Genomic DNA, 27,901 nt, shown 5'->3' on the forward strand with positions numbered 1-27,901 from the left:
CTTCCACCGTAATCCAAAGATCTTGTGATTCTAACAAAACCTTCATTTGAATATGCCAGTGGTAATAATCTGAGTCTGTATGCCTCCGTTCGTTGTTGTCATGGTTGAGATCGATTGAAAATCTGTGTTTTGGTATGAATTCGATGTTGTTGTTTGGATCGTTGTGGCTCTGATACCACTTTATTGTGTATAATTGAATTCTAGGGTTTTGAGAGAAAACGATATGTGTTCTTAATTTAGAAAAATTGGTGAATGGTATATTCACTAATGTTTTACATATATACATGGCCGGTTACTAGAAACCGACATTACCTATGGCATAAAAATAATAAAACACCCTAACATAATATGTGACATATATATAACATAAACTATCTAGCTTATATCCTCTAATATAGGATTCATGAGTCTAGGGTAGACGTAAAACTTGCCTCGTTTTAAGTGATGCGTCTACGGTAGAAGCAAACTATGAACATTTTGGTAAATTGGTATGGTCAATAGTTATATTGGTGATTTTCCGTTATAATAATTGTATGCCTTTGTCAATAGTGATACTAGATATCTTTTGAGCCGTATGATTTGATCTCATATGATCATTTTCGTCATATCATATGGTCCCTATGACAAATAATTGATGTCTAGATATGTCATTGGTGTTTTTTTGGACTGACCTTAGTTGTTGCATAATTAGTTGATTTGTCAAACAACTAATATTCACATTTCTCATGCCAAAAGACAACAAAAATCTCTAATTTGGTGCTTTCAAAATTTAATACACGTTTAGCAAACCCTTTAAGTATCCATTAAATCAACTAGTACAATCAATATATATTCAATAGCTAATCTATGTAGATGATTTATATTATTATTATTATTATTATTATAAAATGATTTACGTTGTTCATAATTATTTACAGATTTAATCTCTTAGCACCATCTACCCCAGCATCATGGCCTACTGGAACTAAACATACCTAAAGCATCCAAGAAAGTCAACCATAACACAAGGCTCTAACAAAGTAACAATCTTTAAGAACACACTTTGCACCTCCAAACACAAGGAAAGCCGACATGGCAAAGATAAGACAACTTGACTGCTTCAACGACTAGCGGTATACAATGCTACAACACGTTCATCAATTACTTTCCAAGATGACAATGAAGGAGTCTCTGAATTTATCCATGTCATTTGCATGTATGGATGCCTTCCCCCTTCACTACATCACTTGACGCAGATGATTCAAGTTCTACCATTTCCTCGGGGGTTAACTTAACAGACAAAGCTCCGATGTTTTAGTTAAAGTTTTCAAGTTTTGTGGTCCCTGGTATTGGAACCGCATCGGTTCCTTGGTGGTGCAACCAGGCTAAGGCTAGTTGAGCCACAGTGCACCCTTTCCTTGTAGCCATCTCACTCACTCGCTTGAATACAATCTTATTGTGGTCCACATTTTGAAACCTTGGCATGCTCTACAATAAGTTTTAGTTAAACTTAAGTCCCGGTAACACATTTTTCTTCTTTCAGATGAGATCATAATCCGATTCCAGTCATATGTATGTGTAAAACATATTTTTGATCAGTAACGGAGCTTGACCAAAAGTTCCTAGGGGGCGGAAAGTCATGAGATCCAATTTATATATTGTATAAATATTTAGGCAAAATAATTGGGGGGGGGGATCCTATATAATTTTAAAATTTTCAGACGAAAAATAGGAAATTTTACACTTCTAACCGAAACATTCGGGGGAGGGGGGTGTTGCACCCCCTACTTTACACTAAGCTACGCCCATGTTTTTTATCATAGATACATATTATGCTATGCATGTGAATATATCATACCTTCCTCCTGTCACCCTCTATCAAGCTTTCAACCAAACAAGGACCCGAAGCCAAGAACCCCTTCCCGATTGGACTGTAAGGAACAATCCCAATGCCAAGTTCTCTTGTCACACCCCAATTTCCACGTGTCTCACCGATGGGCCCGGTGGGGGATTACCGTGACGTAGTTGGCAACAATATAGTCAAACCACACAATATATGAATGCACAGCGGAAGCATAAAGATAAATATATTTCAACCATCGTTTGTAATATCAATGTATTACGAATAGTCGAAATGTATCCACAGGGGATCAAATAAAAATAATATAAGTATTGTTCAACAGACGTAGGCATCTTAAGCTTGCGAGACTCTTTATTGATGCTAAGGAGAAATATCCAGCCAATTACGCTTAGTACCTGCATTTAATCTTTTTGGGAAAATACGTCAGTTTACACTGGTAAATACATTCAACCGACACTTTTTGTAAAAGGTTTAATAAAAATTGATTTGAATGCACAAGGCACAAACTCTTTATAACTTGGGAGAATTATTTAAATTTATAATCTTGTGAACGAATTACATGTTCCTTATGCGTTCAGTAGCCCGGACGTACCGGGTTAAAGATCAATAGACACACCACATCAATTATTTATGCATTGACGAGTGTACGCCTACACTCCGCGCTTAGGTCGTGGCCATTTCGTAAAATGCTGCCAGGGATATCCGGGACATGGTCATTAACCCCCCAAAGGCGTTTAAGAAACAAGACTGTTTAAACGAGCCGATCAAATTATTCAATTAACCACCAAACGATGGAAGATTTGATGCCCGATCAAGCGATATTTTATATACCGTAACCCAAGCCCGTATAACGGAAAATAAGTTAAAAGTATTTACCTTTGCAAGTATATATCCTTAATCGAATAATGCAACTATCTTTTACTGGTCTCCTATTCTGGAACGAAGGTTTAAAATAACCTTTTAGAATCCTAACGGGTCTTTAATTTAGCCGTAGCTTAGATCGGTCAGTTTCAAAGGATAATTACGGTTTAATCGCGTGAAAGGCGAAAACCGGGAATGGAATGTGATTTGAACCCAACAAGTTTGAAGACTTGTTTTATATGGGTATAATAACCACACTCTGGATTTTGAGGTCAAAACAATAAGGTTTGACTCGTTTCGGCTAGTTTATGTAAACTAGTTACATAAGCCGAACCGTGCGCGCAAAAGGCGTAACGGTTAACCGTAAGAGTCCTACACAGGTTTCCTAAGTCAATATGCTTTAAAGAGGTTGTGGTATCAGTAGGACACCTTCCATAATGCCCGTAACGAGTTTAAATCCATTTTATGCCCCGTAGGGGTATTTCGGTCATTTTAAAGATTATAAAAGAGGTTTCTGAGTTCTACAGGAAATCTGAGTTTTCCGAACAGTTTATAAAGTTCGAAATACTCTATTTATTATTTAAAATCAGTAGCAACTGGAATCGGGTCAAAAGACCTTGTAGAACTCAAGTTATGTCCTAAAAGGGTATATTTGGTATTTACCGAACCGATGCCATAACCGCAGGTTATGAGCAGGTTAAAAATAATTAAAAACCTTTAAAAATCCCAAAATATTATTTTACATCAGTGTGTAAAAGGCTTGGTGTCGAAATCTGGGTTTAGATAGGCGTTATGCTAATTGCGCCATTTAATTACTAAAGTTTCCGTAATTGCGCTATTTAGCATAATTCCTATTCTGGACCTCGGATTAACGTGAAATTTTAGGGACATTCTTAGAAATCAGTAACTAAGGTTATAGTCCTTTCACATGTCCGAAATTCTCGTTTTAAATTAAAAAGGTCGTTACGGTCAACTTTCAAGCATTTAACGGAAAAGTGTAAAAGACTCGGACAAACAACGAACCGGTCACAAAGGGTTATACCGTCACGTAACCTGGTCCTAAGAGAGTCCTAAGGCATATCTATATCATACCATAACGGGTCAGAACTGAAGTCAAAGCAAAAGTCAAAGTTTTGCGACTTTCGGCTCCGTACCGGGTCAAAACAGTAAATGGTCGGATCAAACAAGCTTAGACTAGTTAATATACTTATTATCATGTTTTATGAGTGTTAGAACAGGTTACACGCCATCTACATTACCGATTATGCATAAATTCGCAAAATAGCATTCTGTTGACTTTTTCTAAGCACGTTTGACTCGACATTCAGACTAGTTAGAGTGGGAATCAGAGGGTGCCCTTTTTGGGGTTTAAAGCCCACATGATTACCAACAAATAACTACCTTTGATTCGACAAACCACTGGACCATTTGTGATTTATCGTAAAGTCAATCGTTAATTACGACGGATTGACTTTTAAGCTAAAACTATGGAAAACTAAGCCACAGAGGGTTAGGCATACTTACAGAAGCTTGGTGCACGACCAGAGATGTTAGTAGAATGCTTTTGAGCTCCAGGAATGATCAAGAAAGCAGGTTTGAGGTGTGATGAACAATGGTGCACTACATTGCCTTTTATAGTGAAAATTTGAGCTTAAGATCATTACAACTCAACCTATAATTGCTTATGGATGATCAGCAGCTGTCCCTGGGTGTTAGGGGACATGTAGAGGGCGCCCATGCTTCAATTAATGCATCTAAGTCGGTTAAAAATGGCAAACAGTGAATTTGTCCCGTAATTCTGCATCTGGCACCTTGACGCGACCCGCATTAAGGATCAGACTAGGCTCACGCGGGCCGCCTGAATCCTTATGTCAGAAAACGAATCTGCAGATGGCTCGCGGCCCACATTAGCTTCATGCTTTCTTTAACGCGGCCCGCCTGAGGCCTGCAAATCAAGATTTTCAAATCTTTTGCCATGATTAGCCTGACCTTTCGGTTTCGAAGGGGTAACTTTGCGATTTGGGGCTCGATTATTTACAAATAAGGGGCTCGTGACTTTTACCCGTGCCGTTAAGTCCCCCGGTTAGTTTAATTACTATCCGAAAAGCCTTAACTTTCATTGTTGACGCTTTTAACCCCTCGCATACGAATTGATCATAACTTTCTCGTTTTAAAACGGAACTTCGCGAAATTTATATCCTATATTCTAGTGAGCGTAATTTACTGTTACAAAGTCTCGGGTTCGTCAAAGGGTCACTCAGAGGTATAATTTAAACATGTTGACATATTTGACCCCTGTAGTTTGTAATCTCTCACTTTCTTCCGCATTTCGCTCCGTACGATCCATGATTCATTCGTTTGAAGGTACGAGCATCATTTAGGGTTACTATGCAGTATATTTACCCCTCGTTGACATTTTTAACCCTCGAATTTACATACTTTCAAGCTTTGTCAACTTTAGTCCTTTATTTAGTATTTAATACTGTGACAACTCGTGTTTAACCGTTTCTTTTATTACGTGTTAACTGTATGAACTATTGGTGATTTCGTGATAATGTTACTTGTTACGTGAATGTTTTGCTTTATGTGTTTACATGAACCGAACCGCACAAGACTCACTCGATCGCACAATGCACACAAGCCCGGTTGGGCCGCATTCCTTAAGCTTGAACCGAATGGGCAGCCCAAGTTGGGTTCGGCCCATCCCTCCCTTAACCGAATTATACCTAGAATGTTAGTAACATTCCCACAACTTGCAAAACATCCTAGCACACACACAAACCCTAGAACACACACTCTCTCTCTCTCGACTCGGAACTAAGGCAGCCGAACACCCCATCTCTCTCGAAGTTTTGTTTCGGGTCATTCCTTCTCTAACCGGTTAGTGTGTGTTTACCGATTTCATGTTTATGGATGTTGTGATAAGCATGCATTATGTGATGATGTTGTTATTAATCGGATTGCATGATCTAGAATTTCTGTTAGCATGATTGACTATGATGTTTCTTAGTGTTCATGTCAATCGGCTCACATACATATTGATAGGATTGCATGATTTAGAACCGAATGGATAATAAAATCGGCTATTACATGTATGAGTATGATTCGATTGTGATTGTCCTTGATGTTAATGATATGAACGAGTATGAATATGCATGATTCCTGGATAAAACCCTTGTTTGATCGAATAGTAACTAAGTTCGAAACTGTTGATTTGTTGATTGATCTAAATTGCGAAGCTGCCTAATCTGTTTGCTGATATTACGGAACTGATTGAGCTGATAATAAGGAAACTGTTACAAGCTCCTAGTCTCGACTCGAGATCACAACACTTGCACACAAACAGCACAACTCGAGACCAGCATTTGCGAGTCCGGTTGCGACTCAAGACCGTGTAGTCTCGACCGGACCATGATGACTCGAGACCTCCTTGTTGCGACTCGAGACCTCGAAACCAGTACAACTCGAGACCGCTTAGTCTCGACTCGGGATCGTTAGTCTCGACTCGAGACCATGAACACTTGCACACTATTGGACTTTCACTGTTACGAGCCCAACTGATTGGGCCGGATACTTGGACTTGCTTACGTGACTGCTATTGGACTGCTATGAATACTTGTGTATGCCATGATTATATTTGCCACAATACGTGTAGAAACTATGTGCTATATTCGAATACGAACCTGACTTATATGATAACCATGCTAGGACGTGGTTGATCACCCTATAGCTTACTCGAACTTTCTGTGTATCTGCCGAGCAAACCAAGGTGAGTTCACACAGCCAAGGCATGGGGTTCCCGGGTGGGAATGGGATTGGATGACTTATTGTATATACTCGGATGATAGGACCTAACGACAAGATACGACTAGACTAGTAACACCTATTGAACTGATCTTCGCACACCTGCCAAGGGTTGGCCGCGATATTATGACTGACTTCGCATACCTGCCTTAGGAAGGCCGCGAACTAAATTTACTAATCTTCGCACACCTGCCTGGGGGGCCGCGATACGAATAAACCTAGTCTAGAATACTTGGGAAAAACATCCCGAATAGCTTCGCATACCTGCCTGGGAGGCCGCGATGGAAACTGATACGATATATGACATAACGAACGAACATACTACTACTCACACTATACTATTACTGAACTGTTAACTGTGAACTCGCTCAACTAGTTGTTGACTCTCTGCTGCATGCCTTGCAGGACCTTAGGTACTTATGGAACTTGCACAGGGAGGAGCAGGTCGTTGTGGGCAATGGATCGTGAATGCTAAACACTTATGACATTTCGTACATTATTAATTATGTTGGGTTTTACTTACATGCTTCCGCTACTTAAACAAAGTTTGGTTTGAACATCAATCGTATTGAATTGGGTTTTATGAATTACTATAACTACTATACACTATGTTTGATATGATTGATGGCTTGATCCTGGTCATGTCACGCCTCCAAGCGGTGGTACTCCGCATGTGGATTTTGGGGGTGTGACAGATCTCATAATTCCTTTGAAAGAGCTCACTATCGACGAGCAGTTGCACTTCGTCGAGGAACCAGTTGAAATCACGGACCGGGATGTTAAGGTCCTCAAACACAAGAGAATCCCTCTTGTCCGAGTACGTTGGAACTCCAAACGTGGCCCAGAGTACACCTGGGAACGCGAAGACCAGATGACAGAAAAGTACCCCCAGTTATTCGAAACCAATGCAACCACTACTGAGGCTGAAGCTACTACTGCGGAATTTCGGGACGAAATTCCAGATCAACGGGGGGAGGATGTGACACCCCAGGAAAACCAGTGAACGATACAACTTACCTAGCTTCCTCAGTGAGTGCGTACCAAATTTCGGGACGAAATTTCTTTTTAGTTGGGGATAATGTGACAACTCGTGTTTAACCGTTTCTTTTATTACGTGTTAACTGTATGAACTATTGGTGATTTCGTGATAATGTTACTTGTTACGTGAATGTTTTGCTTTATGTGTTTACATGAACCGAACCGCACAAGACTCACTCGACCGCACAATGCACACAAGCCCGGTTGGGCCGCATTCCTTAAGCTTGAACCGAATGGGCAACCCAAGTTGGGTTCGGCCCATCCCTCCCTTAACCGAGTTATACCTAGAATGTTAGTAACATTCCCACAACTTGCAAAACATCCTAGCACACACACAAACCCTAGAACACACTCTCTCTCTCTCTCGACTCGGAACTATGGCAGCCGAACACCCCATTTCTCTCGAAGTTTTGTTTCGGATCATTCCTTCTCTAACCGGTTAGTGTGTGTTTACCGATTTCATGTTTATGGATGTTGTGATAAGCATGCTTTATGTGATGATGTTGTTATTAATCGGATTGCATGATCTAGAATTTCTGTTAGCATGATTGACTATGATGTTTCTTAGTGTTCATGTCAATCGGCTCACATACATATTGATAGGATTGCATGATTTAGAACCGAATGGATAATAAAATCGGCTGTTACATGTATGAGTATGATTCGATTGTGATTGTCCTTGATGTTAATGATATGAACGAGTATGAATATGCATGATTCCTGGATAAAACCCTTGTTTGATCGAATAGTAACTAAGTTCGAAACTGTTGATTTGTTGATTGATCTAAATTGCGAAACTGCCTAATCTATTTGCTGATATTACGGAACTGATTGAGCTGATAATAAGGAAACTGTTACAAGCTCCTAGTCTCGACTCGAGATCACAACACTCGCACACAAACAGCACAACTCGAGACCAGCATTTGCGAGTCCGGTTGCGACTCGAGATCGTGTAGTCTCGACCGGACCATGATGACTCGAGACCTCCTTGTTGCGACTCGAGACCTCGAAACCAGTACAACTCGAGACCGCTTAGTCTCGACTCGGGATCGTTAGTCTCGACTCGAGACCATGAACACTTGCACACTATTGGACTTTCACTGTTACGAGCCCAACTGATTGGGCCGGATACTTGGACTTGCTTATGTGACTGCTATTGGACTGCTATGAATACTTGTGTATGCCATGATTATATTTGCCACAATACATGTAGAACCTATGTGCTATATTCGAATACGAACCTGACTTGTATGATAACCATGCTAGGACGTGGTTGATCACCCTATAGCTTACTCGAACTTTCTGTGTATCTGCCGAGCAAACCAAGGTGAGTTCACACAGCCAAGGCATGGGGTTCCCGGGTGGGAATGGGATTGGATGACTTATTGTATATACTCGGATGATAGGACCTAACGACAAGATACGACTAGACTAGTAACACCAATTGAACTGATCTTCGCACACCTGCCAAGGGTTGGCCGCGATATTATGACTGACTTCGCATACCTGCCTTAGGAAGGCCGCGAACTAAATTTACTAATCTTCGCACACCTGCCTGGGGGGCCGTGATACGAATAAACCTAGTCTAGAATACTTGGGAAAAACATCCCGAATAGCTTCGCATACCTGCCTGGGAGGCCGCGATGGAAACTGATACGATATATGACATAACGAACGAACATACTACTACTCACACTATACTATTACTGAACTATTAACTGTGAACTCGCTCAACTAGTTGTTGACTCTCTGCTGCATGCCTTGCAGGACCTTAGGTACTTATGGAGCTTGCACAGGGAGGAGCAGGTCGTTGTGGGCAATGGATCGTGAATGCTAAACACTTATGACATTTCGTACATTATTAATTATGTTGGGTTTTACTTACATGCTTCCGCTACTTAAACAAAGTTTGGTTTGAACATCAATCGTATTGAATTGGGTTTTATGAATTACTATAACTACTATACACTATGTTTGATATGATTGATGGCTTGATCCTGGTCATGTCACGCCTCCAAGCGGTGGTACTCCGCATGTGGATTTTGGGGGTGTGACAAATACCACGTGTAAACTCATGACACGTGTCAACACATTATTGGACACAAAATTTCGAGGTGTTACATCCTCACCCCCTTAAAATAAATCTCGACCCAAGATTTACTGAAACAAATAAGGGTATTTTTCTTTCATCATGGATTCAACCTCCCACGTGAATTCGGGGCCTCTACGGGCATCCCATTTGACCTTAACAATAGGTACATGCTTCCTTCGAAGCTTCTTTACCTGTCGATCTTCAATCGACAAAGGTTTTTCCACAAATTTTAAGCTCTCATCTATGTGCACATCTGTATGTGGTATTACCAGTGATTCATCAGCGAAGCACTTCTTTAGATTGCAGATGTGGAACACATTGTGAATTTCACTAAGCTCCTCCGGTAAGTTTAACTTGTAGGCAACCGATCCGACACGTTCGATTACTTCGAATGGTCCAATATATCTCGGGCTCAATTTGCCTTTCTTACCGAATCGCATCACTCCCTTCCAGGGTGATACTTTAAGCAACACTTTATCACCTACTTCGAAGTGAAAAGCCTTACGCTTTGGATCTGCGTAACTTTTCTGCCTATCTCGGGCAGCCTTGAGATGGTCTCGAATCTGGACAATCTTGTCCGTCATTTCGAAGACTTTCTCCGGTCCTGATAGTTGGACATCTCCAACTTCCGCCCAACAAACGGGCGATCTACACTTTCTACCGTATAATGCCTCGAAGGGCGCAGCCTTAATGCTGGTATGGTAGCTATTGTTGTAGGAAAATTCGATTAATGGTAGGTTCTTATCCCAACTACCACCCAAATCGATCGCACATGCACGTAGCATGTCTTCCAACGTCTGAATAGTACGCTCACTCTGACCGTCTGTCTGAGGATGGTAAGCCGTACTGAAATTCAAACGTGTGCCCAAAGATTGCTGGAAACTTTTCCAAAAATGTGACGTGTATCTAGTATCTCTGTTAGAGATAATAGACATAGGTATGCCATGCAAGGCTACAATCTTATCAACGTATAACTAGGCTAACCTGTCGGAGCTATATGTCTCCTTGATGGGTAAGAAATGTGCTGACTTAGTCAGTCTATCAACTATAACCCATATTGTATCATTTCCTTTCCTCGTCTTAGGTAACTTGGTAATAAAATCCATAGTTACCATTTCCCACTTCCACTCGTGAAGTTTAGGCTGTTGTAGCAAACCTGACGGTTTCTGATGCTCGGCTTTGACTTGCGGACATGTCAAGCATTTAGCTACATGAGTGGCTACAGACTTTTTCAAGCCTATCCACCAATAATTTGCCTTTAGATCCTGGTACATTTTATCAGCTCCAGGATGAACGGAGTATTTAGAACTATGGGCTTCCTGGAGGATGACATCTCGAAGTCCTCCGTAAATTGGAACCCATATTCGTCCATTTAATCGTAAAATTCCGTCCTTGCTAAGAGTTAACTGCTCCTCAGTTACTCCTAGCTTTTCTTTAGGATAGTTAGCTTCCAACACAGCTTCCCTCTGTGCAGCTAACAACCTTTCAATCAAATTATTCTTCACTTCAATGCTCTTGGCATTGATTCGGATGGGTTTCACCCTTTCCTTTCGATTCAAGGCATCAACGACTACATTCGCCTTGCCGGGATGGTATCTGATTTCACAATCATAATCATTTAATGTCACCATCCAACGGCGCTGCCTCATGTTTAAATCCTTCTAATCAAACAGTTGTTGAAGGCTCTTATGATCAGAATAGATCACAAACTTGATACCATACAGATAATGCCTCCACAGTTTTAGTGCGAACACAACGGCACCCAACTCCAAGTCATGGGTGGTGTAATTCTTTTCATGCACCTTTAACTGTCTTGAAGCATAGGCAATAACCTTGCCTCTCTGCATAAGCACACATCCCATGCCAGTGTGTGATGCATCGCAGTAAACTACGAACTCTTCGGTACCTTCAGGCAATGTCAGTACAGGAGCGTTGCTCAACTTTTGCTTCAGAATATCAAAGGATTCTTGCTGCTTAGGTCCCCAGTCAAACTTTACTTTCTTCTTGGTCAAGGAAGTTAGGGGCACAGCAATCCTTGAAAAATTTTCAATGAAGCGCCTGTAATATCCTGCTAACCCCAGGAAACTACGAATATCTGTAGGTGTCTTCGGCTCTTGCCAACTCATGACAGCTTCCACTTTAGCGGGATCCACTTGGATACCACGCTTGCTGACAACATGTCCAAGGAATTGGACTTCTCGTAGCCAAAATTCACACTTAGAGAATTTGGCATAGAGTTTCTCATGATGCAGGAGTTTGAGAATACAGCGAAGGTGTTTCTCATGGTCAGCTTGGTTCTTCGAGTAGATAAGAATATCGTCGATGAAAACGATGACGAATTTATCTAAGTACGGCTTGCAAACGCGATTCATGAGATCCATGAACGCGGCCGGTGCATTAGTGAGCCCAAAAGGCATCACTAGGAACTCATAATGACCATAACGAGTCCTAAATGCGGTTTTATGTACGTCTTCGTCTCTAACCTTCAGTTGGTGGTAGCCTGACCTTAAGGCAATCTTCGAGAAATAACTTGCCCCTTGTAATTGATCGAATAAATCGTCGATCCTGGGCAGAGGATACCTATTCTTTATCGTGACTTTATTAAGCTCGCGATAATCGATGCACAGACGCATCGATCCATCCTTCTTTTTGACAAACAAGATAGGTGCTCCCCATGGAGACGAATTAGGTTTAATGAAACCTTTAGCTAGCAGTTCATCCAGTTGTGTCCTTAACTCCTTCATTTCGGTTGGTGCTAACCTGTAAGGTGCTCTAGCAACAGGGGCTGCTCCAGGGATGATGTCAATCCTGAATTCCACTTGCCTATCTGGTGGCAAACCAGGTAGATCTTCAGGGAAAACTTCTAGGTATTCAGAAATGACGGGGATGTCTTCTATCTTCGGTTTAGGCTCATCAATAATCACTTACCATGTAGATGACACAACCCTTCTTTAAACATTTTGAAGCCTTGAGCATAGTCACTTGCTCAGGCAATCCATACTGGGTATCTCCCCGAATGGTAAGCGATTCACCAGACGGAGTCTTTATCACTACTTGTTTTCTGTTGCAGACGATTTGGGCCTGGTTATGAGATAACCAGTCCATACCCAATACTATGTCAAAACCGGCCAATTTAAAGGGAAGTAGAGATAGAGGAAAAAAGTGGTTCTTAATGGATATCACACATCCATCTAATACAGTAGAGACGGTTTCTATGGTGCCATCTACTAACTCTACCTCATAGTTTATACTCAAGGTTTTGACAGGCATATTCAGCAATTTGCAAAATTTATGATCTACGAAAGACTTATCAGCGCCTGAATCAAAAAGTACTCTTGCAAAGATATCATTTACAAGGAAAGTACCTGTGATCACGTTATCGTCTAGCACAGCTTCTTTCGCATCCATTCTAGACTCTTGCATTGGTCTTCTTGGCCTCTTCAGGCTTCTTGGCTTATTTAGGGCAGTTGGTTTTAATGTGCCATTTCTCATTGCAACTGTAGCAGGTTGCATCCTTCAGCTTTTTGCAATCCAAGGTCTTGTGGTCCTTGGACTTGCATATCCCGCAAGCAAATGACTTCGATTGAGTCTGCGAGTTCGATTCGAGTCTACACTTTCCAAAGTGTTGTTTCTTGCAAATCTTGCACTTGGGCTTCTCACCAGACTGATGCCCATCTCTCCTTGACTCAGACCCCTTCTTTTTGTCACCGTTTCTACGGTGCTTCTTGCTCGACCTTCGTGAATTATCATCTTCACGTTTTCTGTTCTCAGCTTCTTTGTTCCTCAGCGATCTTTGTCTGACCGCATCCAGAGTGAGGGACAGCGATATGTCAGCTACAGATCTAAAGGTAGCTGGCCGAGAGGCCTTTACGCTTGCCTTTATCTCGGGGGCTAAACCACCGATAAAACGAGCTATTCTTTTTGGTTCCGGGGTTACCAGAGACGGAACCAACCGGGACATTGTGTTGAGGGCATTAATTTTCCTTGATGAGAGCAATAAATTCCTCCCACGTCATGCCATACAAAACAGCCTTCCCCGAGGCCTGAACCAAAGATCTCCACCATGCCAGGGCTTCGCCCTTGAATGACTGCGAAACAAACTTCACCATGTCTCTCTCTGCACAACCACTTATGTCCACAATGGTGTCCATCTCGTCTAACCAAGTCATACAATCTACCGCGCCCTTCTCCCTAGTGAAATCTCGGGGTTTGCAAGATACGAAATACTTATAGGTGCAACCCCTGGCGCGAGATGCATCAGTAAACACTTTTTCCTTAGGACGGACACTGTTTTCATTGGATGAGTGCCTATCATCGTCCTTCTTAGGCTTAGACGAAGTCGAGGGTGGTTTGTTGTGAGATTTTGAGTGGGTTTTTGGCTTTGAGCGTGGTGTAGATAAGGTTCTGCTCCGGGACTCGGTGTATTCTTCGTACTGTCGATCCAAGGCTGCCTTAACAGCACCGTTGACTAGGGCTTTCAATTCCCCGCCCGTTATATGAATCTGGGCGTTATCATTTTCATCCTCTTTTGAATGACTATTCACTTCATTTGGATCAGCTATTGTAACTTGAATCTGCTACAGAAGATAATGACAAAGTTTTATTTAGGAGTTTATTATGGAATTGTCTTTTATGGCAATTCTTTAACCATGGTAAACATAGACCATATCTGGTTAATTTTGTTACTCACTTTCATTTAGGATTTGAATATAACTTATCCTAATTACAAACAATATTGTTAGTGGCACAAAAGCCTAGTCACAAGGACGTTCTTTATAATATAAGCCGGGATTACAGAGAATCAAGGCATGAAGGTTTGAACCGTAGTCCTTTTACCTTTTCGGACAGGGAGTCATAGACTACAACTGCCTTTTGTCTTATATGACAATAAGTATGGCCCGTAGGCACTACATCACCAATGGATGTTTAATAAGTTTGGCCCGTAGGCACTACATCGCTAATGGATGTTTAATAATGATCATCTTTATTGACGACTTAACCCATGATTTATAAATCGTTAATTTGGGCTTTGGAATCCTTAGAAGGATTCTCATAGAAGAATGACGCGTGTGATTTTAACGAATCACATCTGCCAAGAACGTTAACATGTTTACAGAGGTTAACAGGGAATCTGAATCTTTTAATCAGGTCTTACCATCTTGGCCGGGTCTTATGATGACACCTGGCTAGGTTTCACCATTAAGATTCTTTATTTAGGCAGATTAATTAAAAAAAGAAGGAATGATTTTTGATTTATTTCATATAACAACAAAAATGAAATTTTAACATAACATTCCATTAATTATAATAATGATTACACGCTGCCCTAAACGGGACTTTTTAAATAAATAAATACCTACGCAGAGGTTTACGGAAATCAAGTCCACGTAGGGACCAAATACATAGATAGATGTCCGCATAGGGACTAAAAGATAAGTCCACGCAGGAACTGAAAGTAATTGTCCGTGCAGGGACTAAACACGATAAATGTCCTCGTAGAGACTAAATACTTAATGCAAATGTCCTCGCAGGGACTAAAATACTTAAGACAAATGTCCTCGCAGGGACTTGATTTGCAATAGTAAATATAACAATACATAACGAGACTAATGATCTCGTTTCTTCCTCCCTTTTAGTAGGTTTGCTAGGCCCTTGAGGAATCCACGATTACTCTTACGTTCTTGTTCGAAGTCTCGTTCCACTCGGTTTAGACGGTGGAGGATTTCTTCTTGCTCTGGAGGAGAAAAACATGGCTGCTGCGACGGTTGCTGAACCGGAGGTCTAGGAGGTGCTGGATACCCATGAGCTGAGTAATCTGGTCTCCAAGAGGTTCCATGGAGGGCATTGTAATTAGCCGCTACCACGTATGGATCGGCATCATAGTTATAGTTGTAGTGCGTGTGAGTCGGCTGCTCAAATGGATTGTGTGCGGTGGAACCGCCGTATGCTGGTATTGGATTGTCATAGCCGAATGGTGGTGGAGGTGGTGCAACTGGTGCAGAATTCACCTCTGCAGGGTGACCCGAAGGTTCACCTAGTTGTGGTTCTTCAGGCACTGGCGGAAAGTGACTTGCACTCGAGGGGCGAGGGGTGCTGAAGTGGAATTCCCCTCCTCGGGTAGACATCCGCGCGCCTGATCTCCTACGCCTTGGCGGATCTGGAAGTACTGCTTGAACTGGTGGCGGAGGAGGCGGTGGCGTAATTGCCACGAAACGCGAATCCTCGGAAGGATCCTGTTGCTGCTCATGAGGCGAGAAGTGATGAGAAGGTGTGAAGTACCAATCACACTGGTTAAACCTCGCCTGGTAACTGTCGGGACCTTGATAGGGTGTTCCATGGAAGGATGACCCATCAGAGATCTCGATAGGATGGTTGGGAGTACCTCTTGCAGGTTCTATGGGATCCGTGTCTTCATCCATATCTACTGCATTATCTTCGGAGAAATGGTCTTCAGGTCCTAAAGGGTTGTAACCTATTGGTTCTTGGATATAATCAGTCGGATTAAATCGGCCTTGAAAGAAAGGAGTAGGATCGCCATAGGAACGGTGCGAAGCAGATCGCTGGAGAGGTATAAACGAAGGTTGAGGGTTACTGGGATCGTTCTCCGAATTTGGTCCAAAAGAGTGACGGTATGAAGGTGTCGAACTGTGCGAGGTAGAATGTCTTGCAGGTTCAAAGAGGTTTCTTCTACGTCTCTGAGGTTCTTCACTCCTTGTACTGGAAGGAGCTCGCATGTTCGAAGGTCCGGCCTCGTGATCAATATGAGTAGTGATCGGCCCTTTGCCTCTTCCTCCTCTTCTAATTGCTGGTGGCATATTTCCTGCTTAACAAATTTTTAAATCACAATAAACAATAAAAGACAAACTGGAATAAAATTTCGAATTTGTCCTATGTTATTGTCTAGACTCAAGTATGTGCAATTGTGTCATTGAGATTAAACACATAAGGATAGTGTTTAATTCACTCAACGTTGGCTCTGATACCAACCTGTCACACCCCGATTTCCACGTGTCTTACCGGTGGGCCCGGTGGGGGATTACCGTGACGTAGTTGGCAACAATATAGTCAAACCACACAATATATGAATGCACAGCGGAAGCATAAAGATAAATATATTTCAACCATCGTTTGTAATATCAATGTATTACGAATAGTCGAAATGTATCCACAGGGGATCAAATAAAAATAATATAAGTATTGTTCAACAGACGTAGGCATCTTAAGCTTGCGAGACTCTTTATTGATGCTAAGGAGAAATATCCAGCCAATTACGCTTAGTACCTGCATTTAATCTTTGTTGGGATCTGGGGCCATTATGATTGTGTTTGTTTGCATAAAACGAATAAGTGCAACGGAAATGAGTAGCAAACTTTGTAAACATAATCAAAGGAAAGTATAGATTGATAAACAATTGTTATTTCATTGAGTCAAAAGATTTACAATAGAAAGCAAATGATTACAGCAAGCTTACAATCTAAACTCCCCCTCAGCCTGATACACCAGAGTTGGTTGCACAAGATGAAAGGATTGAATTGAGGAGAAGAACTCACTCAGAACGATCCAGTATAACAGTACAGAATACTGTCATATTTATAGGCAAACCAAACTACTGATCTACCTCAGCTGACGTCACCATGATAGTGACATCTAACGACCTAACAAACTACAAATACTGTTCGATACAAACTACTGACATGCAACATCTGATAATCAATATAATACAAACTTGAGATAACTACTGCTTCACGTTCCACTGTTGTAGCCTGAGCACTGATGTTGAACTTCAGTGCTTTCTTCAAAGGTGATCAGTCTTTGAGTGGGCAGTGCTTGAGTCTTCAGCAGTACTTAGAAAACAGCAGTAGATAGAGCAACAGTGTTTGTCTTCAGCAGTCTTTAGGAATCAGCAATTGTTGTAGGTCAACTTTTGTTGTAGAATATCAGTACTTTGAGTTGCATCAGATGTTGGAGCCACTGTCAAGGGGAAAGTTTAGAGTAAACTACTGCTTATGATGAATCCACTGTTTTGAACCAGTTTTGGCTTTACATCATCTGTTCCTCTGTAGGGTTCAATCCCAACAATCTCCCCCTGGAACAGATGATGCCAAAACACTTCATTATTCAGGATCTTTATTTCTCATCAATAATTCCCTGACTTGTCCTTTAAATTGTAATTCAAAGTTCATGGAATCTGTGTCATCCTCATCCCTGCACAGTGTAAGCTCAAGGAGATCTTACAAATCTTCAACACCCAGGCCAAGTGTTGTTTCCCTTGATATATGCTTCACTTCACCATTGGACCTGAGCAAAGTCAATACGTGGGTCTTTTGATCAGACATCCAGTTTAGTATTTTTGAGTCCAGTGGGTTTCTTGGGAGAGGTTTATTTGAATGATGAGTTTGGAGAATGATGCCTAGTAATGACAACTTTGAGCAGTGTCTTGAGATTTACAATATCTTCCAGCCTGATGTTGTTGTTGGGGGAGAATGATGGTTTATTTTAGATGTGGCAGTGGTTGATTTAGTATGGATGGCAGTGGTTGTGGTTGTGGTGTGTGTTAATGGTGGAGGTGCAAGTGATTTTGTGGGAACAGGAGTTGTGGTTGAAATAGTAACTGGCTTAGTTTTAGAAGCTGTGGTGGTTGATTGCCTTGTTTTTCTATCAGGACTCTTCTTTAATGAAGTACCAACCTCTTCTTTTTCTTTTTGCGGAACTATCTTTTTCTCAACCAAAGCTCTCCTCTCATCCCTTACCCTTTTTAATATCATCAGTGGTTTTGAGACCAGCTGAATTGACTTGACTTTGAACGATCCTCATTTGTGTATCTTCATCATCTGCTTGAAATTTCAGGGTTTCATCACCTCCCTTTTCCTTTTCTTTGACAGATGTTTCAGCAAAAGTTACTGAGAGATTTTCCTTAGAGTCATTTTCTCCCCCTTTTTGGCATCATCAACTCTTTCGAAGATAAGTGCAGGGGTTGAAATAAATTCCATAGCTCATTTGCAGCAGGTGCTTGTGGTGGAGCAAGTGCGTGAGTTGGAACAGCAGTGGGTTGCACCATTTGTACTTTCAACAACTGATGCAGCATTTCATTGATTTTTGCAACAGATGTATTCAGTTTATCAATTCTAGCCGTCAATTCTAGGTTCCTTAAACCATCACTCAATTTAATGAGATCATCTGATTTCCCACTAACAGTGGTTTTATCAGTGGTTCAAGTAGGGAGTTTACTCCAAACATTAACCACTGATGCCCTTTTTTCTTGGTACTGGGGTCTTCTTCCTTCAACACTTGACAACCTTTTGATGTTGCCAGCAGGATAAATAAATCCACTGGTGGTTGGCAGAGGTGCTATAAAAGGAATTGCCTCCAAGGAAGTCTTATTGATGTAACCACTGTCCAACTGTAAACCAGTGGGTTCAACATTTGTAGTGGCTGCTTCACTTGGATTACCACAAAGAGTTACTTGTAACTCAATGGGTGTAACCTCCTCAGTTGTTGCTGGGATAGCAAAGGTATAAGCATCAGACTCAGTCACTTGTTGGAGTGTACTCTCAGTGATAGGTGGTTGAGAGGAACTGATTTATGTCTGAGTTATATCCAAAGCATGCAACAAGGTCATTATTGATGGTGGTATTTATGAAATGATGATGGGAGTTGAAAGTAAATTTGCCCCGGGCAGTGGGCTGTTGATAATGGAATCAAGTGATTCCAGAGCATCATAATTTGGTGTCCCTGTTCTTACAACCTGTTCTTTTTGAGAAGAAGCAGGAGGAGTTTGAGGCATGGGTTGAGACCTTTCTACCATCTGCTGTGAGGAAGTAGCAGCAGTGATTTCTAGTGACTTTTGTGTTGTCACTGGCAGTTGCTCTGGGATCTCATCTTCCAGAGGTGCCTTTATTGTAGGTTTGGGGGGCTTTTGAATTTTCTTTAGTTTAGGTCTTTTGGTGGATTTAGGTGTGGGTTTCACAACAGTTGTTTTGCTGTTGTGATCACCTTGAGCAGTGGGCTCAGCAGCAGATACCTGAGGAGCAGTGGTTGCTGCTAAATTCTGCAAAGCCACCTCTGCTTGTGTTTTGGAAACAGACTTTGAGGATTTATTGAAAAATTCAATTTTAAACTATTTTTAAGGTTATTTTTTATTTTTCTAAAAACATTTTTATGCTATTTACACATGGAACACAAGAAAGCTTGCTTTAATCCGTGTTTAGCATTCCAATCATAGGGATCAAGTTTTTTAACAGTAGATGAATCCAATTCTTAAGTTTGTACATCTACCAACTGATCTTTTAGGATGGACATGTTAAAATGAAATCAAACCTTTTTATAGTAATCCCCCACAAAGTGGTGTCTGATGTCAAGTGATGATGGATGAATGAGATACTGGATTTTTGATGATATATTTCAGCTACTTGACATTCCTGCATAAAAGAAGTCTTTTGAGCAACTTATATCAAAATCCAATAACATATTTTGATGTTACAATCAGTTGGACTTTTCAGCAACAACAGCATCATAATATTCTTCAATCAGTGGTTGTGGAAACATCTGCTGCATGTGTACAGGCAAAACACTAAGCTTATTGCCTAGGAATTGATATCCCTCTGATGTAATCTTTTCACACTCTTGGTGTCTGTACTTGTTTGAGTATGATGAATCTTGACAACCATGCTTCTAGCATATGCATTGATCTTTGAGGACCTACTTTTTGCCAAAAGGATTCTCATCCTTTGGCTATGGCACAAGTTTTACAAGCTTGTTGTCACTGAACTGCTGAAGCTCTTCTTAGAAAACAACTACCCAACTTTCTGTCTTACAATGCTTTATGGCATTTTGACTTGTGATGGAGTGGTAGAGAGTCAGCAAGAAGACACATGTTTTAGGATAGCCTTTTTGAAAGAATCCTTTTTCATTGATGTTGTCAAGAAAAATGGTGAAATGGTTGAGTTTTAATGAAGATTTGATGATTAAAAGGTGAAGCTGCAAATGTGAATCATCTGAGCTAACATCTGTTGGTGACTTTAAAGATCCAACATCTGTTTGTACATCAGTGGATGAGCTTTAACAGCTGTTTTGTACATCTGCTGCTCTGATGATGGAAATGATTTTAGATCATGTCCAAGATCTGTTGATGATGAATTGGGTTACCTGCAGAATCAAATTCTTGACAAACACATTGTAGATGCTAATTTATCAGAATTAATCGTATCAACATGGTTTACAGGGATTTTTAATGTAGAAAATTTTCTGGCCCTTGCATTCAGGTTTTACCACTTATCTATTTCAAGTTTTGAACACTTCTATAGATTTTGACAGTGGTTCAGTATCCCAGATGATCATCACATTTAGCTTTGATCACCCATTTTGTGTTATAGTATTCCTTTTGAGAACTTAGAGTAAAACATGAGCAACCAGATGTTTGAAATTTGTTAACAATCAACTTTGATATGAGATGGAAACTTGAGTTTGAAATGATCCTAACTATTTCACCATCTCCTTTTGATTCATTATCAAGGAATATATCACCCTATGCAAAAATAAAAGGATTCTATATCCCAACAGGTGATTGAACTTTTACTATTAAAAACAAGTAAAAGTGCAAAGGATATCATTCTTAAGGAAAAATAAAGAATAATATATCCTGTTTTATTTGAAGAAAACTTTACAGAGAAAAAGAGTAAAAGTTTTCTGATAATAAAATCAATTAGATCTGGTGTGTCTCAAGAGTTAAAGTAACTTCGAATAAGGTCAAGATCATTTTGTTCTCAAGCTTAGGACAATGGTCAGTGGTTTGAACCAAAGTCTTGTAACCACTGTTTGGTACCATTTCCTTGTCAGTTGATTGTTACCATGAGAAGCCCGTTCACCAAGGTTTTGAAAGTTCTTTGTAAACCTTATTACCATGTGAATAATTTATGAGAAATTTGGCCTATTCCTCTTTATTGAAAAATATCTGGAGATACTTTTGTTACCTGAACTTCCCTGATTCAGTGATTGAGCATGGTTGATTGATGACATTATGTTTGACCAAAAATGCAGATCTATTTTTGGTTTTCCTTTTGTAGGATTAACCTGTGGACTCTTAAGTGTTTTGGGTTTATACTCTTTTCTTTTGAATTCAAAAGTTTTGAGATAAACACACTTTTGAGTTTTTGTAATTTTTCTTCTTTCCCTTTTTACCCTTTCCATAGAAGAGTATTGAAACTTTTACTGGAAGGTTTTCAAGGAAAGAATACTCAATCCAAGATCATTTTCAGCAATGTTTTGAGAGATTTGGACATTTTTGCACTTGCTTATACCAAATTCCACATTACTCATGATCTGGATATTTTGACTGCTGATTTTCTTAATGTATTTTTAACATAGTTGATTTTTGGTCCTTTTAGAGGGTTTTCAACCTGTTTTTCAATACATAAGATCTAAATAGCTAAAGTTTTAAATCCCTCTTTCTTTGTTAGCAGAACACTAGTGTTTAGATGAACATAGGTTTAGCTGAACAGAGGGCATACTTTAGTGTAAAATGTAAAAACATCGCAAATTTCGTAACAACAGTTGAAATCAATTTTGAAAATATCAAACGATCCCATAATTTAACAGATATTTTTCAGATCTGAAAACTATGAGTGACTTGTGCATGATATCACTTGTTGTGTGAAATTTGTGTGTCATATGACATCTTGGTTGTTTTACAGAGTTGCTGAATAATCATTTTGATCATGATTCACTTGTTACTCTGTTTTTCAACTGAATACAACCAACCTCAGTATCAATGAATTGTGAGCTGAACTATTATGTCAAATTGATTGTTAGATCGAATTTGACTGTCCAGGCTCTGATACCAATTGTTGGGATCTGGGGCCATTATGATTGTGTTTGTTTGCATAAAACGAATAAGTGCAGCGGAAATGAGTAGCAAACTTTGTAAACATAATCAAAGGAAAGTATAGATTGATAAACAATTGCTATTTCATTGAGTCAAAAGATTTACAATAGAAAGCAAATGATTACAGCAAGCTTACAATCTAAACTCCCCCTCAGCCTGATACACCAGAGTTGGTTGCACAAGATGAAAGGATTGAATTGAGGAGAAGAACTCACTCAAAACGATCCAGTATAACAGTACAGAATACTGTCATATTTATAGGCAAACCAAACTACTGATCTACCTCAGCTGACGTCACCATGATAGTGACATCTAACGACCTAACAAACTACAAATACTGTTCTATACAAACTACTGACATGCAACATCTGATAATCAATATAATACAAACTTGAGATAACTACTGCTTCACGTTCCACTGTTGTAGCCTGAGCACTGATGTTGAACTTCAGTGCTTTCTTCAAAGGTGATCAGTCTTTGAGTGGGCAGCGCTTGAGTCTTCAGCAGTACTTAGAAAACAGCAGTAGATAGAGCAACAGTGTTTGTCTTCAGCAGTCTTTAGGAATCAGCAATTGTTGTAGGTCAACATTTGTTGTAGAATATCAGTACTTTGAGTTGCATCAGATGTTGGAGCCACTGTCAAGGGGAAAGTTTAGAGTAAACTACTGCTTATGATGAATCCACTGTTTTGAACCAGTTTTGGCTTTACATCATCTGTTCCTCTGTAGGGTTCAATCCCAACAATCTTTTTGGGAAAATACATCAGTTTACACTGGTAAATACATTAAACCGACACTTTTTGTAAAAGGTTTAATAAAAATTGATTTGAATGCACAAGGCACAAACTCTTTATAACTTGGGAGAATTATTTAAATTTATAATCTTGTGAACGAATTACATGTTCCTTATGCGTTCAGTAGCCCGGACGTACCGGGTTAAAGATCAATAGACACACCACATCAATTATTTATGCATTGACGAGTGTACGCCTACACTCCGCGCTTAGGTCGTGGCCATTTCGTAAAATGCTGCCAGGGATATCCGGGACATGGTCATTAACCCCCCAAAGGCGTTTAAGTAAACAAGAATGTTTAAACGAGCCGATCAAATTACTCAATTAACCACCAAACGATGGAAGATTTGATGCCCGATCAAGCGGTATTTTATATACCGTAACCCAAGCCCGTATAACGGAAAATAAATTAAAAGTATTTACCTTTGCAAGTATATATCCTTAATCGAATAATGCAACTATCTTTTACTGGTCTCCTATTCTGGAACGAAGGTTTAAAATAACCTATTAGAATCCTAATGGGTCTTTAATTTAGCCGTAGCTTTGACCGGTCAGTTTCAAAGGATAATTACGGTTTAATCGCGTGAAAGGCGAAAACCAGGAATGGAATGTGATTTGGACCCAACAAGTTTGAAGACTTATTTTATATGGGTATAATAACCACACTCTGGATTTTGAGGTCAAAACAATAAGGTTTGACTCGTTTCGGCTAGTTTATGTAAACTAGTTACATAAGCCGAACCGTACACGCAAAAGGCGTAACGGTTAACCGTAAGAGTCCTACACAGGTTTCCTAAGTCAATATGCTTTAAAGAGGTTGTGGTATCAGTAGGATACCTTCCATAATGCCCGTAACGAGTTTAAATCCATTTTATGCCCCGTAGGGGTATTTCGGTCATTTTTAAGATTATAAAAGAGGTTTCTGAGTTCTACAGGAAATCTGAGTTTTTCGAACAGTTTATAAAGTTCAAAATACTCTATTTATTATTTAAAATCAGTAGCAACTGGAATCGGGTCAAAAGACCTTGTAGAACTCAACTTATGTCCTAAAAGGGTATATTTGGTATTTACCGAACCGATGCCATAACCGCAGGTTATGAGCAGGTTAAAAATAATTAAAAACCTTTAAAAATCCCAAAATATTATTTTACATCAGTGTGTAAAAGGCTTGGTGTCGAAATCTGGGTTTAGATAGGCGTTATGCTAATTGCGCCATTTAATTACTAAAGTTTCCATAATTGCGCTATTTAGCATAACTCCTATTCTGGACCTCGGATTGACGTGAAATTTTAGGGACATGCTTAGAAATCAGTAACTAAGGTTATGGTCCTTTCACATGTCCGAAATTCTCGTTTTAAATTAAAAAGGGCGTTACGGTTAACTTTCAAGCATTTAACGGAAAGGTGTAAAAGACTCGGGCAAACAACGAACCGGTCACAGAGGGTTATACCATCACGTAACCTGGTCCTAAGAGAGTCCTAAGGCATATCTATATCATACCATAACGGGTCAGAACTGAAGTCAAAGCAAAAGTCAAAGTTTTGCGACTTTCGGCTCCAAACCGGGTCAAAACAGTAAATGGTCGGATCAAACAAGCTTAGACTAGTTAATATACTTATTATCATGTTTTATGAGTGTTAGAACTGGTTACACGCCATCTACATTACCGATTATGCATAAATTCGCAAAATAGTATTCTGTTGACTTTTTCTAAGCACGTTTGACTCGACATTCGGACTAGTTAGAGTGGGAATCAGAGGGTGCCCTTTTTGGGGTTTAAAGCCCACATGATTACCAACATATAACAACCTTTGATTCGACAAACCACTGGACCATTTGTGATTTATCGTAAAGTCAATCGTTAATTACGACGGATTGACTTTTAAGCTAAAACTATGGAAAACTAAGCTACAGAGGGTTAGGCATACTTACAGAAGCTTGGTGCATGACCAGAGATGTTATTAGAATTCTTTTGAGCTCCAGGAATGATTAAGAAAGCAGGTTTGAGGTGTGATGAACAATGGTGCACTACATTGCCTTTTATAGTGAAAATTTGAGCTTAAGATCATTACAACTCAACCTATAATTGCTTATGGATGATCAACAGCTGTCCCTGGGTGTTAGGGGACATGTAGAGGGTGCCCATGCTTCAATTAATGCATCTAAGTCGGTTAAAAAAGGCAAACAGTGAATCTGTCCCGTAATTCTGCATCTGGCACCTTGACGCGGCCCGCATTAAGGATCAGGCTAGGCTCACGCGGGCCGCCTGAATCCTTATGTCAGAAAACGAATCCGCAGATGGCTCGCGGCCCGCATTAGCTTCATGCTTTCTTTAACGCGGCCCGCCTGAGGCCTGCAAATCAAGATTTTCAAATCTTTTGCCATGATTAGCCTGACCTTTCGGTTTCGAAGGGGTAACTTTGCGATTTGGGACTCGATTATTTACAAATAAGGGCCTCGTGACTTTTACCCGTGCCGTTAAGTCCCCCGGTTAGTTTAATTACTATCCGAAAAGCCTTAACTTTCATTGTTGACACTTTTAACCCCTCGCATACGAAATTGATCATAACTTTCTCGTTTTAAAACGGAACTTCGCGAAATTTATATCGTATATTCTAGTGAGCGTAATTTACTGTTACAAAGTCTCGGGTTCGTCAAAGGGTCACTCAGAGGTATAATTTAAACATGTTGACACATTTGACCCCTGTAGTTTGTAATCTCTCACTTTCTTCCGCATTTCGCTCCGTACGACCCATGATTCATTCGTTTGAAGGTACGAGCATCATTTAGGGTTACTATACAGTATATTTACCCCTCGTTGACATTTTTAACCCTCGAATTTACATACTTTCAAGGTTTGTCAACTTTAGTCCTTTATTTAGTATTTAATACCACGTGTAAACTCATGACACGTGTCAACACATTATTGGACACAAAATTTCGAGGTGTTACATCTCTGCACAATTAACAGACCATAACAATTATATATAATCATCGAACTTCAAAGAAAACCGATTGTTATTGGATGACCTGCAAGTAGGAATAATTTCATCCTCCAAATCTCTTGACCACAACGACCACTCATTCTGTACTGCTATTATCGGATGAACCGCATGAGCCCTTCTGATTGTTGAAGCGCATACTTCTGATAATCCCACATACTTCACTTTCCCTTCCTCAACCAATTTCTTCAGTTCTCCCATCTTTCAGTTACAGTTTATCACATATACAAGTGTTCAATTTAGAAAACCAACTGTTCTAGGATTAGGTATTGGTTAAACCTTTAAACATCAAAAACCTGAATTACCCGAACCGTTTAACCCGAGTCCGGAACTACATTGGTTCAGTTTTGGCATGTTATAAAAAAACCCCCGAATAATCCGACCCGAACTACTTGAAACCCGAATAATAAACCCCATCAAAACCACATCAGTCATGGCAATTTGTTGGCAGACATAGTGAAACAGGAGACACTAACCGTGACTTCAATTGGGACTCGAATATCAATTCTATGAATATAGTAGAGATCAATACAATCAATATCAAGTCTCCTCAAGCTACCTTCACAAGCTGATCGAACATACTCTGGATCACCACAAATATCCGGTATGTCATCGATCCATCGTACTGCAATTTTCGTAGCAATTTGAACTTTCTCTCTCAGTCCTTTTTCGTTCAAAGCCTGCGTAAATTCCCCAAATAAAACAAAAATAATAAACCGTTAGGGGTGCTAAACGGGTCAGGTTCGCTGGTTGGCGGGAGCAACCCGACCCAAACCCGATCTGAACCGAACCCAAAAATCTTGTCATACATATAAACCCGAACATGATCCGTTCAACCCAAATTTTCAAATTTTCAAAACTTTTCAAAAATTAATATATTTTTTCTCAAATTAATATATTAAAATTAAAATCTTACTTAAAAAAACACAAATATGTATAATACAATTGCATTTTAATTATAAAACTTTATTTCAATCTCTCATTTTCAAGTTACAATTATGCATAAAATATACACCCAAATTAATTTGTGATAGAAAACATATTGTAATAAATAAAATATAATCTAAATGGGTTAAACGAGTTAACCTCTCAACCCAACCCGCTTAGCTAAACGGGTTCGCGGGTTCAACCTGAAACTGACCCGAACCCGTTTAGACTATACCTAAACCCACGAATTTCGTGTTAAGTTTATGTTGTATTTTCAGGTTCACACCCCTATCGTTGACTAATGAAAGTTAAAGTATCTGACCTTTCCGATAAGAATTTCGTTGGTGTGACGGCCGTAGCTGTCGGAGGTATCAAGGAATGTGACACCGGAACCAATGGCGTGGTGGATGAGTTTGATCATATCGGGTTCGGGTTTGGGGAGTCCGTAGGTTCCGGTCATACCCATACAGCCCAAACCCTGTGCTGAAACTACGAGACCTTGTGAGCCTAATTTCACTTTTGGAACCACAGAAGCCATTGTTGCTTGTGGATTAGAGTTTGTGTGGTGTGAATATTGTGTGTATTGGTAAGGCGTGCACAGCTGAAAGCTTAGTTTCACTGTCATTTTGAGTGAAGATGATTAAGTCACCTAGGAAAAGGATCA

The 27,901-nt window shown here is 40.1% G+C and overlaps 1 protein-coding gene across 1 annotated transcript; it reads right to left on the minus strand.

The window, feature by feature from the left end:
* Positions 1-993: 993 nt before the first annotated feature.
* LOC110890614 (auxin-induced protein PCNT115) lies at positions 994-27,901 on the minus strand. Its single transcript, XM_022138225.2, has 5 exons — positions 27,560-27,901; positions 26,787-26,990; positions 26,339-26,511; positions 1,838-1,940; positions 994-1,467 (listed from the first exon to the last, which is right to left on the minus strand). The coding sequence occupies exons 1-5, from the start codon at positions 27,860-27,862 to the stop codon at positions 1,294-1,296; spliced, it is 957 nt and encodes a 318-aa protein (XP_021993917.1). The 5' UTR covers positions 27,863-27,901; the 3' UTR covers positions 994-1,293.

The sequence above is a fragment of the Helianthus annuus genome, chromosome 7, assembly GCF_002127325.2.
Source record: "Helianthus annuus cultivar XRQ/B chromosome 7, HanXRQr2.0-SUNRISE, whole genome shotgun sequence".
Lineage (NCBI taxonomy): Eukaryota > Viridiplantae > Streptophyta > Magnoliopsida > Asterales > Asteraceae > Helianthus > Helianthus annuus.